Source organism: Octopus sinensis, linkage group LG2 (genome assembly GCF_006345805.1).
Source record: "Octopus sinensis linkage group LG2, ASM634580v1, whole genome shotgun sequence".
Taxonomy (NCBI): domain Eukaryota; kingdom Metazoa; phylum Mollusca; class Cephalopoda; order Octopoda; family Octopodidae; genus Octopus; species Octopus sinensis.
In genome coordinates, this window is record NC_042998.1 from 85572691 (window position 1) to 85592106 (window position 19416).

Sequence of the window (19416 nt, forward strand, 5' to 3'; positions counted from 1 at the left end):
TTTGTAATATATTAATAGCTTCCTTTAAGCTTAATTTACATACTTTCGTGTGAGTGTTATATGGAGTGTACTTGCCTATAATTGACCATTTTGAGGAGTATATCTTATTGGTATTTTTTAATTTGTTAATATAAATGGCTAAGGTAGTTGAATTCTTTGGCTCCTTATTTATGAATGAATTTACATGCGTTCTACGCCTGACTTTGAAATTTGTAGTACTTCCTATATACACTTTTTTAGGCTCTTTTAGGATACTTACCTCACATCTATGCACTACATTATTGTGTAAGCAGCAACTGTCTAAAGAGCAGGCACTCTGGGAATGCCCTAGATATATATATATATATATATATATATATATATATACTAGCAGTATCGCCTGGCGTTGCTCGGGTTTGTAAGGGAAATAACTATATAAGCATTTTTAGAGAGTTACTTCCCTTATAGATGCCAATTCGGGCTTTCTTAGCCATTTCTGTTTTGGTGTCTTCAAGCCATGAAGTCGTTGTTCTAAAAGAACGCTGGTCTCCTTGACAACGCTTTACGACATTGATTTCCTAACACTCCCTTCCCCACAGCTTCACGAGGGAGGGAAGAAGGGGGAGAAACAAACAGGTGCAGGTGTGACCATGGACGCCAACTCCGCCACCATCGACACACGAAAAATTATGCATTAAAATGGAATAAAAAATGATGTTAAATTATTTTAAAAATCATAGACTCATCGTAGACGCGCGCTAATACTCAGACGGGCTCGATATGAATCACGACTATAAGATACCCGAATTTGGTTAAACTGTACCGCAAAATGTGGGAGTAGTTAGGAATCTAAATCGAAGGGGACAGACACTCACACAACTACAGTTTTATATATATAGATATACACAACAGGCTTTTTTCAGTTACCCACTTACCCAAGTATCACACAGTGAGACTGAACCTGGAGCCAGGTGATTAGGAAGCAAACTTCTTACCACATAGCCAGGCCTGCCCCTATATATATATATGAAGGGAGTGAGAAAGAGAAAGGATTCCCACTTTCACTTCATGTTAGTTTTTCACATATAAAAGAAATAAATCTAGCATAGCTTCTAAATTTATCTAGCTTAACAAATCACGCAGTCAATTCTGTAGTAAATTTTAATGCAACTTTATATAGCAGCCAAAATAATTATGCTGATCAGGATTATACACTAGTTGTTTTTTGACTCCACTGTTAAAACATCACATTTTATGGAACTTAATTCTTATTTTTACCACTTACACAAAATTTAACCAAACATTTTTCTTTCTATTAACCTTAAATCATATATTTTAAGACCTAGCAAATTTTCTCCAACAAAAATGCACGAGGGAAAATAATGACTGGGAGAGGGAGAAATGGATGGAGGAAAATAATTTTGAGTCAAGGTGAATGATAGAGGAAAAGAACAAAGAAGTCTGAGCAGTAATATTAGTGATTGAGTATTTATGTGGTTCTAGGCAGGTAAATTCAATATTTCCCAGCTGTGTAATAGGTACTTTTCAATATGTCTGCACTTTTTGGAGATTTTTGATCTGGTGTTTTAATAGAATTTGTTCATGAAAACTTTTGAGGATTTTCTTTTCTGCTGTACAAGGTTACACTTTTCATTTCCAGTTTGAGATGATTAGGACCTTTCCAGGGTTTTCCATTTAATACTCTAATCCAAAGCCTTTTATTTTTCCAGATGTAGCCAATCAATTTTTCAGTGTTTTTTTTTTCATCTGCATGTTTAAAGGAGGATATATAATTATATAACTCTTGTTCGAGTTTCTTACTATTTGGTTTTGTTCTATAGAGGTATCTATTACCTTTAAATATTGCTTCTACCTTGCAGTGTGCTGTCTAATAAGTATGTACTAGAGTTTCTGAATAATCATGTACTTTGGTTTCTTTTCTTGGTGAGTAGTCTTGTTAGCCACTTAAAATTACATAAACCAAAGCAAGCTAATCACAGATTACCACGACCTAAAAGATCATCAGCAATCATACTAAATGTTACCTTTCTACTGGTGGTCTGTGCACAATACCAATTGCTATGATTCTGTATTGGATTTAACTGAGAGGAGACAGTTTTCTAATAGTTGTGATAAAAGCTGCAAATCATCAGTTGGGTTGAAAAAAATCTTCTTCACTTTGCTGGTTATTAACAAGAGAAGGTCATAATGATCTGGCTCACAACCACCACCATACCACTTCCTCTTTCTCCTCCTCCATTTGTGCTCTGTGAATTCCCTCTTCTTGATGAGGCAACTGTAGGAAAGGTACTTGAGTAGAAGTAAGCCCCTCTGTGTAATATTAGCCAACTTGGAGAAAGCCTTTGTAGCATTACACTCTCTGCAATCTGGTGGACACTGAGAAAACTAAGGGCAAATGAATGGTTTATGAGTGTCATGCAAGCCATGCATGGCAGTGCAGTTAGTAAAGTGAGAGTTAGAAATGAGCTTAGTGATGAATTTAACATACCAGTAGGGTTTCACCAGAACATAGTCCTCACTCACCCTTGTTTATCATAGTCTTTCATGTCATAAGAGAGGTCTTGCTGTCCATGGAAGTTCCTATGGGCTTATAAACAAGTTATTGAAGCTGAATTTATAGTAGATTTGACCTGGAATTGATCAGTTTCAGAATCAACTTAGCAAAGACCAGTTTTTAGTAAGTAGGAAAGAAATCAGGACTCTGTAACTATCAGAAAAAATGCTTGGGCTTAATATACAATATCTGGTCTGGTTGTATAATAAAATTCAACCAATATATCCTGTAAAATAACCAGGAAAGCCATTTAGCCATATAAACTATGCCAAAAATAGATGATGTATTTGAGATATGTACTCCACAAACTCCATCACAGATTAATAACTATTTAGAATGGCACTACCTCCAAACAATGACTTGATACAGGGTAGAGGAGACTTATGAAAAGACAGCTTTATATCACTCAGAGCATATGTAACAAGGGTTAATTAAAAGTTTGAAAACAAGTATGGATGTTTGGAATAAACTTTCGAAAATGCTTTGGACAAGTAAAGGCTTAATCTGGCCACAGATGGTCCCTAATGGTAACGGTACAATAAAACGCACCCAGTTACCACTGTAAGATGTATACAAAACTGCAGAATTGGTTGGGCTTTTCTGTTGTTAGGTGTGCCAAGTAACAAAAGAATATGACTGTGTTGGAACAAAGAACTGCAGCTAGTAAGACTTGTCCAACCCATGTTGATAGGAAAATAAATGGACATAAAATTATGATTATGATCACACACACAAACGAACACACACTCACACATGCATGCAAGCACAGATGTTTGTACTCATATACAAACGTGTGTGTGTGTGTGTGTGCATGCATGCATGGGTCTGCTATTCTTCGTCATTCTCTTTATTGCACTCATTCATATGAAATTTTACTACACATTATCTTTGGGTGTATGAAATACAAAATTAGCCAGGATAGTGGCTGACAATGAATGATGTGTGTGTGTGTGTGCATTATATACATGCATATATTTTATATATATATATATATGTATATATATCTCAACCCATCACAGTATGTCAAGGGAAATTACTCATTAATGCTATATATATATATATATACATATATATTATAGTGAGTTTGATTACTCATTTGTGTCTGGAAAACTTGTGAGTAATTTAGGTGTGAAGGATCCTGTTATTATTTTTTTTTGTTCGTCATCATACTGATTTTCTTTTCTATTTCCACCAATCTAGTTCTATTTATTCTTTTAGTCAGTGAATTACTTTTGTTTAGATCATTTGTCTGTACATTACTGCTACATATTTTCCACTTTTCTGAGGTACCTTGGGCAAGTGTCTTCTACTATAGCCCTGAGCTAACCAATGGCTTATGAGTGAATTTAGTAGATGGAAATTGTGTGGAAGCTCATTTTATATCATCATCATCATCGTCCGCTTTCCATGCTGTCATGGGTTGAACGATTTGACTGAGGACTGGCAAGCCAAGAGGTTGCGGCAGGTTCCAATCTGTTCTGGCATGGTTTCTACAGCTGGTGGCCTTTGAGCTACATTTTCTTCTTAGGTATGAGATGGAAGGCAGCAGGTGCTAAATCTAGTGAATGGTAGGGTGGCAGAGTGATGCCATGTTGTTTTTGGTGAAAAACTCACAAGTGAGGAGAGCTCACTGAAGTATCCAATTCTTTGCACTCCACTAATCTGGTTGCTTTCACCACATGACCTCCCTTGAAGACTTCAAAACAACGCAGTAGAACTCTTGATTAACAGTCTGGCCCTGGGGGATAAATTCTCGATACACAATACCACATTTCCAGGGGTGATACTTGTGACAGGTCTTCTGAATTGCTCAGGTCTCCTGGGGGTGTTCCGCTTTTGATGTGTCTCTGCAGTTTGAAATGTTGCGTTTGGCCCATTGCCTCATCACCATAAGTTTGCCAAAGCATGTTTAATGTCTCTATAGCAAACTTCCCAAGTTTAATTCAAAATTTCCTGTTGGCTCTTTGTTCCTGTCCATGACAAAATTGCAGACTACAGCATACATGTGATCACTAAAACACAAATTTCACAACTCACAAAGTAAACACAGCAATGTCACTCAGCACACTGCCTCATGAAGATCACTGGTAGTTCTTACTGTGCACACATAGCTATTTGTACACATGCATCATACAATTTGCCTTTCACTCTGAGAGAGAGGCCCTTCGTTACTAACAAATGTAGTAGCTATACTTTTGGAACAACCTTCCCCACTACTAACTTGGTCACCTAAGTAGTTGAAACTGTCTACTACTTCTAAGGATACCCCTGACATTTGAGGGAGTCTATTTTTCGTTCATTTTTGGTGTTTAATGTACCTGCACATCTGCCACATGTAAAAGCCACTTTCTCTGTTCATCTTCCACTGATACCACTAAGTCGTTTTAAATTATTTGTACATTGTCTTGTAGCTTTGAGATTTCGATGATGTGTTTGTTTACTTGTAGAATGACATTGCAGGATAGTTGTAGGAGGCCTGATCTAATCAGTTTAAACACAAAGCAGGTAGAATATTTGGGCTGCATATGGCCAGTTTGAATGGCGAAGGGACAAGGGATAATATATCTCAACTGTTTACAAGTTTCTTTTATGTAACGTGTGATGTTGCATTTAACAGTAACATCTCTATTCATTCTCAATACATTCTGACAGATTCAAGTATGAATATGCCAATCACTGTTGTTTTTCATCATTGGAGAAGATGATGTGTGTTTGAAGGAGATGTTCTCCAATAATGAAAAACAACAGAGATCTGTATATTCAGGTTTTGAATCTGCCTGAATATATTCATCATCATCATCATCGTTTAACGTTCGTTTTCCATGCTGGTATGGGTTGGATGGTTTGACTGAGGTCTGGAGATCCAGCAGCTGCACCAGGCTCCAATCTGATCTGGCAATGTTTCTACAGCTGGAAGCCCTTCCTAACGCCAACCACTCCAGGAGTGTAGTGGGTGCTTTTTATGTGCCACTGGCACAGGATCCAGTCAGGCAGGCCTGGCATCGATCACATTCAGATGGTGCTTTTACGTGCAACCGGTACAAGAGCCAGTCATGGGGTACTGGCTTCAGCCACAATTGGTCAGTGCTTTTTACATACCACCAGCACGGGAGCCAGTCAGACAAACCTGGCATTGACCACATTTGGGTTGTGCTTTTATTGGTTTCAAATTTTGGCAACAAGACCAGCAATTTATTGGGGTGAGGTAAGTCAATTAATTTGACTTCAGTGTTCAACTAGCATTTATAAATTCTGAAAAGATGAAAGGCAAAGTCAACCTCAACAGGATTTGAACTCAGAACATAAAGACAGACGAATGCCACTAAGCATTTTGCCCAGCATGCTAACGATTCTGCCATCTTGCTCACATCTCAGGAATATTGCTTTTCTTTTTCTCAATGATTTTGTTTTTACATAGGACAAGCCCTAAATTATTGTGGATGTGATGGAATAAATATCTAAATTCCAACCCCACTACACACACGCACATACACTATAAATACATTATACTACTGGTACATATAATTCTTCTGGATAAATGAAAGACAGTTAACTGCATCAAAGTTTAGACGTATATTCTGGGTAGGATAAAACTAAATAGCTGTAAAGTATTTAGTATGGTGCCTCTACTTTATCTGCTATTTCCACTTCTTATTTTTTCAGTCATCATCATCATCACCTTCACCACCATCTCCACCACTGTTCCATCCCAACAGTATTTGATAGCTCTGCAGTATGACATATCATGACTCATCCCAGTTCTGTGTCATCTTTTTTCCAAAAGACCCAGTATCCTGAGTTTTAAACTTGACCACATCTTCTTATCATGTTTTCCTTTATTTCAAAGTATCAAAAAGAATATTTATACAAACCATGAGATTCAATGAACTGCATCAATATTTCAACCTGTTCCACGTACACAACATGCATCATCCATCCTTTTGAAATTCCTTCAATCTTTTGGTTCCCTGGCTAGGTTTACTGCTGAGACCTTATTAGGAAGAGGAGGAGAAGAAGAATGTGTGGAAATTGTTGTACAATTTACACTGATGCTGTAAACAAACTAGTCAAAGACATAGGCCTCTATTGAGTCGTTTAGCTTTCTAGAAACAGCAGTCAAAATCTCTCTCAGATTGCACTCTGCTGGCTCAAAAAATAACACATTTGATTATGTGGTTTTAGGCAGCTCACTTTGAAACCACATTGTTTTAGGTTCAGTCCTACGGTATGCCTTGGGCAAATGTCTTCTATAATTTTTAGTCAACCAATGCCTTATGAGTGAATTTGGTTGATAGGAATTGTTTAGAAGCCCAGCATTGTGTGTGTGTGTGTTTGTCTCCCTTTCCCTTGCTGCTTAACTACTGAGAGAGAGAGAGAAATCAATAGAATAGGTCCCAGACTTGAAAAAATAATTACTGGAGTTGATCTGTTTGTCTAAGACCTCTCATGGTGGTGCCCCAGCATGGTTACAGTCTAATGGCTGAAACATTTAAAAGAGAAGGCAAGAAAGGATGGTAAGGCTTAAATATCATAATCATAGGTTTAGTTAATCAGGGCTGATCTGGGATTAAACACTGATACTATAAAGAAAAACTAGCCCTGTGTCTGGTGGGCAGCTCTTCAGACAGTTTGAACCATTAGTAATCATTTGATGAATGTGATGTGGCATTAGCTTATTCATTAGTCATAGTCAACAGCATCAGCTTTGTCATCACCTCATCATCATCAAATTTGATTACATCATAAATCAGGTGGTAGTGGAAATTTTCAATATTTGCTTGAATCAATAAGATCATAGAGCTAAATTCATGACTGTGTTTAGTTAAGTACAAGTTCAAATCATACTCCTGTTGTTGATTAGTTAAATACCACCACTGTTTTCAATCAAATAGTGGTGGTGTGCCTAATTACCAATTGAATGAAACTAATATTTTCCTGAAATTTTTGGAGCAGATATCAATGTTATATTGCCATTGCCACCTCACATGAAATATTTTCATGTACTGACATCTAAAAAAAAATATTATTTTTGTACCTTATGAAGCCCTAACTAACCACAGTTAAATAAAATACTAAGAAAGAAATATATCGAAAGACCTAGTTTTCAGCAGTGTGATAGAGCTAAATATAAATTATAGAAAAGTAAATTCATTTCATTCTAGAGCTTTATTTTTTTTTTATTTTATTTCATTTTTTAATTTTGTGTTACCAACATTAGTTGCAGACTTCAAAGAAAAGTTTGTTAAATAATTTTCCTCTTGTGTTTTTTAATTTCATATTTTATAAAATTGTATGTTAAGAAATCAATAATTTTTATGCAAGAAATCAATTATAAAGTATATACAGATACAATACTGTCAATAAATTTGTGGATATTTGGTAGAGCTAATTGTAATAAAAATACATAAATAAAATTGAAAAAAAAATTATTTTTTATCTTGCTGTTTTAATTTTGGAGTTTAACACCAAAGAAAACCGATGCATATTAGTTTGAACTGTACTCCCTAGTGTATTAAGAGTTTTCATTTCGATATAAGCTCCAACATTTGCGGAGATTTTGAAAGCAATAAATTTCATGCTCATCCCTTTAGAAGTAAATGTCGAATATGCATGTTAGCAATTATCAAAATTGAAAAAAATATTTAGAGACATTTAGAAGAGTTGAATGTTGTAGTGATGATACCAAACCAAAATCTTCTTCATTGATAAGAGTACTATGGCTTTTTTTTTTTTTATTGCAGTCTATCTAATGTTGTGACATTTAATTATTTATCCCCTATTGCCTCATTATACCTATTTCTGTATGGTTTGGTTGTTCCTCAAATTCAGATATTTTCTAATTTTAATGTAGTGAGTGCTACCACCATCCCACTGTTAACATGATGTCTTTTTTAATATTAAGTATTTAATCATGAAGTCAGATTGCCAACTGTTTCCAGTGATATCATACGGGAATTGATTTGTACTGTACTGAACATTATAATGTGGTAGACTTGAATAATATTTAAGTAAACTTGAATATTATTATTCAAGTTTAACAGACATATTACAATATTGGAAATTTCAAAGTTCTATGTTTGTATATAATGTTTAATAATGACTAGTGCAGAGAATGTAAAATAAACAGCTAGAAATTGTATTAGTGAGATGGCAGAATTGTTGGCATATTGGACAAAATGCTTAGTGGCATTTCTTCTGGCTCTTTGCATTCTGAGTTCTAATCCCACCAAAGTCAACTTTGTCTTTTATCCTTTCAGGGTCACTAAAATAAAATACTAGTCAAATAATGGAACCAATGTAATCATCTTGGTTCCTCTCCTTGAAATTGCTGGCCTTGTGCTAAAATTAGATTTATTTGTTAGAATGCCCTTCAGTCATGACTGGATTATGGGTTTCTGCAACTGCAAAGTTCCTTTGCAAGGGACAGGCCTGACCAAGAGTGTTTTTCTTTCTTTTTTTTTTTTTGTTTTAGTGGGGGGGGGGGGACTAGTTATTACCCATACATGCAACATACTCCTAATAATATCAATATAATTTGCCACCAGTTTTGTTGCAGGCATTGCTACCAGAATGCAAAGAACTGAAGCAAATGCCACAAGATATCATGTCTTGTGTTCTGATAGTTCTATGAATCTCTCATCCTAGATTTACACTTTTTATCAACCCCAAGAGGATGAAAGACAAAGTTGATCATGGAAAAATTTGTACTCAAAGTGCAGAGTTGGAACAAATACTATGATAAGTGCTAGTGCCACTTACAAAGCACTGGTGCTGGTGCCACATAAAAAGCACTGGTGCTGATTTCACTTAAAAAGCACTGATGTTGGTGCCATATAAAAAGTACCCAGTACACTCTGTAAAGTGGTTGGTGTTAGGAAGGGCATCCAGCTTTAGAAACCATGCCAAAACCGACGATGGAACCTGGTATGGCTCCTGGTCTTTCCAGCTCCTGTCAAACCTTCCAACCCATGCCAACATGGAAAATGGATGTTAAATCATGACAATGGTGATGAGGATTCTAGCTTGTAGTTGATGCTCTAAAGACTCTGCTTCTTCCTTGTCTTGTTTTAATGCCATGCAGTGAGACTGAGCCTGAAATCACATGGTTGCAAAGTGCCTTCTGCTATAGATTCAGGGGCAATCAATTTCTTGTGAGTGGTACGTGCTAACTTTGTGGAAGTTTGTGTGTGTGTGTGTCTGTCTGTCTGTCTTTGTATGTATCCCCTCATTGCAACTGCTGTTGGTTTCTCTTTACCTCCCCATAACTTTGTAGTTCAACAAAAGAGACCAATAGAATAAGTACTAAGCTTAATAAAAAAAATACTGAGGTCAATTTGTTTGACTAAAACCCTTCAAGGTAGTACCCCAGCATGGCCACAGTCCAGTGAGTGAAGCAAGGAAAAGATGAAAACTTGGGCAAGGTTTTTTTTAAATGAGTAACAGTTGCTTGTACACGCAAATCTTCCCTCTTCCCCAGCCGCTTATCCAAAAGAAAGACCGTTGAGTTAGGTCAATACAGATTGACATGTCTCATTGTTCTAACGGTTCTATGAATCTCTCATCCTAGATTTACACTTTTTATCAACCCCAAGAGGATGAAAGACAACTGGTGTTGGTATTGCTGTGAAAACCTCATAAAGCCAGGGCAGATACTGCTAGACACCAAGTCTCTTGCTGTAACAGCTCAGCTAGTTTACTGTTTTGTGTTGGTACTTTTTAATCAACTAATTTTGAGAAAATTAGAAAAAGTTGATGTAAAGATATTATTGGCATTGAGGGGCTTGTGGTAGTGTTGATTGTGAATGTTTGCGCTCTCTTCCACTGAGCCAACAGTAAGTTCTTCAGTGTGTCATTGCAACCTGTGTTATGTTAATAGTTAGAGTTTGTCTTAAGTCTACTGGATTAGGCCAGAACATATCTTGGTTTATGTGGTGTATAAGTATTTGAGAGTATGAGACATTTCACTGGATGTGATGCTGGTCTGTCGTTGGGTTAACTCCAGCTGCTGATACTCATTTCAGGGGAGTAGCCTTGAACAACATGAAGTGAAGTTTCTTGCTCAAGGACACAGCATATCACCACCCAGTCTGATTTGAATCCATGATTTTATGATTTATGAGCCCAACATACTTATCTCTAGTCCATGTTTTGCTATAGTGGATAATATTTGAAGCATGAATAAAGGGAGTATGCCAAAGAAGAATTATATTTAATAGAGTTTTATATTTTGTTCAAAGTACATTTACAGATTTAAAAAAAAAAAATTACTTTTTGTTTTTTTTATTTAGGCTTGAAGAACTCATTGGACTCTTTCATTTGTGAAGAAACCAAGAATTTATACGACTTGGATGGTGAAGCTGCTCTTAATCGAGTGAAATCTGGAGAAGTGTCAGCTGATGACTTGGTCAAAAAATGGACAAAAGCATTCACTCAGGTAACATTTATGCAATTTCCCCATTCCATTCTTGATGAAAAATACAAAATGATTATTAAATAGGAAGGCTCAGGCTTGGCTGTGTGGTTGAGAAGCTTATTTTGCAACCACATGGTTTCAGGTTCAGTCCCACTGCTTCACACCTTGGGCAAGTGTCTTCTACTATAACTCCAGGTTGACTAATGCCTTGTGAGTGAATTTGGTGGTGGTGGGGTGGGGACTGTGGAAGCCTGCAGGTGTGGGTTTTTTGCATGTGTGTGTGTGTTTTTGTAAACCCACCCACTACCTAACCAGTGTTTATTTATATCCCCTGTAACTTAGCAGTTCAACAAACAAAAAAAAGTCTGAAAGAATAAGTATCACACATAAAAAATAAGTACTGGGGTGAATTTGTTCAGCTACACCTGTCAAGGTAATACCCCAGCATGGCCACAGTCCAGTGACTGAAACAAGTAAATGATAAAAGATAAATAATATCTGATAAAATTTTCCGCATTTCATTTAAATTTTTCTATAATTTGATAATGTAATTGATTCCATGGTTACATTGAAAAAACACCAATCAGATCAAAGCAAAAAAAAATGCCATTTTCATGCGCACTACTACTCATGACTTCCTCTTGAGCCATTATGATTCATAAAGAAAATGACTGGTCACTAAAATATTCTTTTCTACTTGAGGCACAAGGTCTGAAATTTTGGGGACAGGAGCCAGTCAATTAGGTTGACCTCAGTACACAACTGGTACTTAATTTATTGACCCTGAAATAATGAAAGACAAAGTCAACTGTAGCAGAATTTGGACTCAGAACATAATGACAGGTGAAATACCACTAAACATTTCTCCCACCATGCTAACGTTTCTGCCAGCTCACTGCCTTTGGTCACTATAATATTAAATAAGTAATGGTTAAGTTTAACAAAGTTTAATCTTAAACAAATTCTCATTTGGTAGTTGTTAAATTTAATATTAAACAAATTCTCATTTGGGAATCTCTGTGCAAGTATCCAACACAGTCATATAGAGGGTTGTGTACTGAAAATTATCTCCTGAACTGAATGTAAGTGTCATATTAGTTGACTCTTCAGACAAATGCCAATTTGTAACGCTAGCTCCTTAGATGAAAGCTAATTATAAGTTGGTTCCTTAGGCTGATTCTTCAGAAGGAGGCTGTCTCTCATAATTTAGAAATACATGTCAGTAGACTCCATAGATGAATGTTTATCTGTTGCAGATAAACAGGTGCTATTTTGTTCCAGGATTGCTCTTGTGAAAAATCACAACTCAGAAGCCTAGTTTCATATTCTACCTGCCGAAGATATTGGGTAACCATTCCAATGTAACTTCCCAAACAGTTATTACAGGTTCTGTCTAACATTGTCATCATTGTCATTATCATCATCATCATCTTTACATTTGTGGTTTTGATGGTGGCACTGGATGAATCTTATTGCAGCAATATTCCAATATTCTAAGACTGGACACTCTTCCTGCCCCTAATCCTTACCTGTTTTTCAAGGACACTTAACATTACCATCACATAAATACATGAGTATATGTATATATATATATATATATATAAGAAATTAAAAAAGGAAAATACGCACACTTACATAGTTTTAATATAATTTTTAATATATCGACCAGTTTCGCTATCGCTATTCATGATATTATGTTCTACTTTTTTGAATATGTATTTTTTCCTAAGAAGAAATTTTGTCCATGTTGTGTGTGATGATATATATATATATATATTATCATCATCATTTAATGTCCTCCTTCCATGCTGGCATGGGTTGGACGGTTTGATATGAGCTTGCCAGACAGAAGCCTGCACCATACTTTTGTGTCTATTTTGGCATAGTTTTTACAACTGCATGCCCTCCTTAGCACCAACCACTCCGCAGAGTGGGTTGAGTGCTTTTTATGTGGCACCAGCATAGGCAAGGTCAGTTTTGGCATGGATTTTACAGCTGGATGCCCTTTCAAATACCAACCACTTTACAGTGTGGACTGGATGCTTTTTAAGTGGCACCTGCACTGGCAGGGTTTCCAAATAACTTTGCAATACAAGGAATCTTTGAGAGGCAGGGGGCATTGGAGGAGGTGATCTTGTGTCAAATGATGAATATGACAGAAAGACAGAAACAGGTGTTTTGCTGTAGTGGAGGTACATGGTTACCTAGCCAAAGAAATATATATATATATATATATACACAAGAAAACCACCCAAACGTGGCCGTAACCAGTACCGCATCGACTGGCCTCCGTGCTGTGGGCACAACAAACACCATCCGATCGTGGCCGTTCGCCAGCCTCATCTGGCACCTGTGCCGGTGGCACATAAAGACACCATCCGAAGACCCGGCGACGTAGTCAGTCCACCTGTGCATACCTTCCCTCTTATGACACTTGTGAAGACCTGTTGAGGCAAGTGTGTGACACTTGTGAAGACCTGTTGAGGCAAGTGAAAATCAAACCAAATCAAAATAGATGAATATCAATGGAATTTGTATCTTTGTGGTTCCAGTACCGGTGGCACACAAGAAAACCATCCGAAGTGGCCGTAGCTGGTACCGCATCGACTGGCCTCCGTGCTGTGGGCACAACAAACACCATCTGATCGTGGCCGTTCGCCAGCCTCACCTGGCACCTGTGTCGGTGGCACATAAAAACACCATCCAAAGACCCGGCGACGTAGTCAGTCCACCTGTGCATACCTTCCCTCTTATGACACTTGTGAAGACCTGTTGAGGCAGAGGCAAGTGTGTGACACTTTGTGAAGACCTGTTGAGGCAGAGGCAAGTGTGTGACACTTGTGGAGACCTGTTGAGGCAAGTGTGTGACACGCGTGACACTTGTGAAGACCTGTTGAGGCAAGTGAAAATCAAACCAAATCAAAATAGATGAACATCAATGGAATTTGTATCTTTGTGGTTCCAGTACCGGTGGCACACAAGAAAACCATCCGATCGTGGCCGTTCGCCAGCCACATCTGGCACCTGTGTCGGTGGCACATAAAGACACCATCCGAAGACCCGGCGACGTAGACAGTCCACCTGTGCATACCTTCCTTCTTGTGACACTTGTGAAGACCTGTTGAGGCAAGTGACACTTGTGAAGACCTGTTGAGGCAAGTGAAAATCAAATCAAATCGAAACAAATCAAAATAGATGAACATAAATGGAATTTGTATCTTTGTGGTACCAGTGCCGGTGGCACACAAGAAAATCATCCGAACGTGGCCGTAGCCAGTACCGCATAGACTGGCCTCCGTGCTTTGGGGACGTAACAAACACCATCCGATCGTGGCCGTCCGCCAGCCTCATCTGGCACCTGTGTCGGTGGCACATAAAAACACCATCCGAGCGTGGCCGTCTGCCAGCCTCGTCTGGCACCTGCCAGCCTCATCTGGCACCTGTGTCGGTGGCACATAAAAACACCATCCGAGCGTGGCCGTCTGCCAGCCTCGTCTGGCACCTGTGTCGGTGGCACATAAAAACACCATCCGAGCGTGGCCGTTCGCCAGCCTCGTCTGGCACCTGTGTCGGTGGCACATAAAATCACCCACTACACTCTCGGAGTGGTTGGCGTTAGGAAGGGCATCCAGCTGTAGAAACACTGCCAGATCTGACTGGCCTGGTGCAGCCTTCGGGCTCCCCAGACCCCAGTTGAACCGTCCAACCCATGCTAGCATGGAAAACGGACGCTAAATGATGATGATGATGATGATGATGATACACACACACACACATTATATATAATCTTTTATATATACCCAGGCCTGTTCCCTATTTTCTTAGGAAGTGGCTATCTACAACAAGACACACACCAGGCATTCCATTAATTTCCCAGTGCAAAGAGGCGAGCCCAGTACTATGCTCAGGTCAAGGCATACAACGCAACCCCCAATATCAGCAGTGGTGCTTGACATCATATAAAGGATAATAATCTAAGCTGTCTTCATGAAGTATATGTACATATTCTGGCTAGCAAATGTATAAATGAGAAAACCATGCATATAAGTTGAAATTGCTGGTCAAGTATTATCATTCACAGAGTAAATGTGTATTAAAAACAAAAACTGGAATTTATGGTACTATTTTAATACTGTAGTTACAAATGTTTCGTTACATGGGAAATAAATTTTATGAATATAGTTATTGAAATTAATAATAATATAAATTCGTAATAAAATACAGACATAAATATAGATCTTTTCCCACATGTAAATCTTTAACATTATTATATTGAAACTGTCTGAAGATTTTCACACAAGAAAATATCTAAATGTATATATACATTTTATTATAAATTTATTATATCTATATTATTATTGATATTAATATCTATATTCATAAAATGTATTTCCCATGTTGTAAAGAAACATTTGTAACTACAGTATTAAAATAGTGTCATTAATTCCATTCTTTGTTTTAATACATGTATATGTATGTGTGACCTATATAGTAGATAAATAAACAGTGCTAATTTAGCTATTTTTCCATAGACTGAAAAAAAAAATTATGAACAACCTTAATTGATTTTCAAATCTCAGTAGATTCTCATCAGAGGTGTTTACATCAATTTGACCGATCCCAGAGAAATAAGCAGCCATTCTGTTTACATACACAAACAATTACAGTACCTTCAGAAAAGTGGGGCTATTAATTTGCATACCATAGACATATGCACACACAATAGACTTCTGAATAATTTCCCTGAATCATTCTCCCTTACAAGGGTTTACTACTATAGCTTCAGGTCAATAATTTGAAGCAAAAGTAGAAGACTCTTGTCTCAGTTACCACACAATGGGGTGGAACCCAAAACTGTTGTTATGAAGCAAACTTCATAATACACAAGTACACATGCACCGAGATTAGCTATAATAATTATCATACTTCAAATTTGGAATTTGATCAGGACTACTAAGTATACCCCTATGATTAATAATTCATGCAGAACTAGATCAACTGGGGTCTTTATTAAATGATGATAAATTGTATAATGTAATTGTTACTGCCTATTATGCATTTGTTATGATTCTTTTCTTAGTTATACCTGTTATTATTGGAATATTTAGTAATTGATTAGATCCTCTAATATTAGGAATCCCTGATATACTTTACTTTAAAAAATAAAACTTTAACAGAGTAAAGTGTTTAATATTTTGATCTTATAACTTCTGAACTAATCTATAATTTCAGGAAGTGAAAGAATTTGCTAAACCAGAAGAAGTAACAAATGAACAAGTTTTCTCTGAAGTCTATCACACTTTGATCCATTCTCCTGCTTTAGAGACACTTTTAAACTTGGAACATTCGTATGCTATGGACATTGAAAATATCACTCAAAATCGTGATGAGGATATCGCACACTTAGAGAACAAGTATTTTTTACTATTTTTGATTGATTGCTTGCTTTCTTTATTTGTAACTTCACCACCACTATCACCATCATCACATTACCTTCTGTATTAAGAGTACTACTATCATTATGTTTATTAAAGTTGTGTTATATATATATATATATACATATATATAATAGGTTCCCCACCTGGACAGGATACCGGTCCGTCGCAGGTGAGTTGCTAGATGCAGGAGGAAAGAGTAAAATGTAAAGCTTTGTATGAGCTTTGTTGTGTTAAGTACTGGTTATCACAAAAGTATTAAAATACAGAGATATATTCTTTGATGATAATAAGAAAACGTAAAAAACAGTTTACAAGAAAGTATTTAAGAAAGTATTCAGAACGGGGCTCCAAAAAGTAGAATTCAATAAAACATGATTTTTATTGAACTCTACTTTTTGGAGTCCCGTTCTGATTACTTTCTCAAATACTTTCTTTCTTGTAAACTGTTTTTTAACATTTTCTTATTATTATCAAAGAATGCATTTCTGTATTTTAATACTTTTGTGATAACCAGTACTTAACACAACAAAGCTCATACAAAACTTTTACATTTTACTTTTGACAATCTTTTTCTAAAAAAGTGAAACCAGTCAAGTGAACAAACATCTTTAAGATTGCATTTTCAAACCTTCGTTCATATATATATATATATATATATATATATATATATATATATATATATATCATCATCATCATCATCATCATCATCATCATCATCATCATCATTTAGCGTCCGTTTTCTATGCTAGCATGGGTTGGACGATTTAATTGGGGTCTGTGAAGCCGGAAGGCTTCATCAGGCCCAGTCAGATTTGGCAGTGTTTCTACGGCTGGATGCCCTTCCTAACGCCAACCACTCCGTGAGTGTAGTGGGTGCTTTTTACGTGCCACCTGCACAGGTGCCAGACAGAGCTGGCAAACGGCCACGAACGGATGGTGTGTTTACGTATCACTGGCACGGGGGCCAGGCGAGGCTGGCAACGGATATGAACGGATGGTGCTTTTACGTGCTACCGGCACGGGGGCCAGGCGAGGCTGGCAACGGACACGAACGGATGGTGCTTTTTACATGCTACCAGCACGGGGGCCTACTTGTTTCAGTCATATTAGACTGCAGTCATGCTGGAGCACCACCTTGAAGAAATTTAATCAAATGTATTGTCCCCAGTACTATTTTTTAAAACCTGGTACTTATGCTATTGGTCTCTTTTGCCGACCCACTAAGTTAGAAGGATGTGAACACACTAACACTGATTGTCAAGTGGTGGTAGGGGACAAACACACACATCAAGCTTCTTTCAATTTCCATCCCCAAATCAGCTCACAAGGCTTCGGTTGGCCCAGGGTTATAATAGAAGACACTTTCCCAAAGTGCCATACAGTGGAACTAGCTTTATTGTTGTTATTGTTTAACCCCTAAGCCAACTCTAATGAAGCAAATTTATGGTCAATGAAATTGTATCCCTGACTAGATTATTTATTATCTCCTTTCTTTGCCTTAACCCTTTTAATACTAACTTACCTGAATCTGCCCCTGATTCTATGATACAAACTTCCTATTTTCTGGTGATTTAAATCAAAATTTCCCATTGAAATATCATGTTAATTTTTGTTATTTTCAAAATTAATTAAAACAAATGCAGTGTATTTCTGTAGAAATATGATAATGATATGGTGAAAGAAGTTAGGGATTCAAAGAAGTTAGAATTTAAAGGACATTTAGTTGTGAAACTCTAACAGGCTGAGTGAGAATGTAGATGCTCTGTGGCTCAAATTACAACTTTGTGATGTGCGCACTTTATATATATATATATATAAATGAAACATTAGTGTTTTTTGTTGTGCAACTGTGGATTAGATGGAGTTTTAGAAAACTTGGATATTTTTATAGGAATTATTGGAGTTAGTATATATCATCATCATCATCATCGTCCGCTTTCCATGCTAGCATGGGTTGGACGGTTCATGCTACATATATATATATACATGCTTTTGGCCAATTTTCAAATTTTTAATCAAGTTAGGAACTGAAAAAATTATCTACTTTTTCCAGAAAGATAGACTGAAACAAATATAGAAATGTATTTAGATTAAAGACAAACCATTCGCTATGGCAAGGTTTGAAAGTTTGATCATGTGACTTTATTTAGCCAGTATTACAACATCTAACTACATAACATACCTTTCATTCTTCCAAGGTCAATAAAATAAATACTGACCTGAGTCAAATACGAGAGGTGGAGCATCATCAATTAAACTGATGGTACCCCTCCACCAAACCATTTATCCTTGTGCTTCTGAAATTATTACTATGAATGACATAATGACAACATCCAGAAAAGGCCCACCTGACTGATTGGCATAGATTTACTCACAAATACACTCCAGCCTCTGACCCACAGGTGTTTTGTTTCTTCTCCCTCTTCTCCTGCTAATATAATGGCTTCTGCTGCTCAGACTGACAGACTTCATGCCATCTCTACTCAAGTGTTCCTGACACACTTGTCTTTCCTCTTATCCTCACCCTTCTTGAGTCCAAACTCATTGGCCCTGCACTAATGACTCAGTTCAGTCCTTCCCTCCTAGAATGTCTTCCCTCTGGAATTCTGTCCCTACTCATGCCCTCCTTATAGGTGTTAATTTACAAAGAAACATTAATGCCATCAATCTCGCTAGTCTAAGAAAGCCTGCAAATATCATTGGTACTTCCAAATCCAGCAAGTGGAAAAAAAACAAAACTGTTCTTAGAATTCTAAGTTTTACTAACAAGTCCTTTCTCGAGACAGTGATATTTGATAATAATCTCAAGGTATCTGATAAATTCTCTTAGCTAAGGGACATAATCTCTCTCACTAGTAGAATTTCATAGGACGCAGTATCAAAAGTTCTTAGAGACTAGAAGAAAAGTAAATCATTAAAGGTGAACTGCAGTCACTGAATAATATTAATTATACTTCTTTAGTTGATTATTAAAGAGTAACTGAAAACTATTAATCTTATATTTCATGCTT

General features: G+C 37.0%; 1 protein-coding gene across 2 annotated transcripts in view; it reads left to right on the forward strand.

Annotated features, from left to right (window-relative positions):
* The window catches only part of LOC115230949 (protein C12orf4 homolog), a 163138-nt gene that overhangs the window by 111760 nt on the left and 31962 nt on the right, over positions 1-19416 (forward strand). For both annotated transcript variants that reach the window (XM_029801056.2, XM_036514941.1), the window contains exons 3-4: positions 10843-10988; positions 16200-16381. In XM_029801056.2, coding sequence (XP_029656916.1) covers positions 10843-10988; positions 16200-16381 — 328 coding nt within the window. The remainder of the gene's footprint in view (positions 1-10842; positions 10989-16199; positions 16382-19416) is intronic.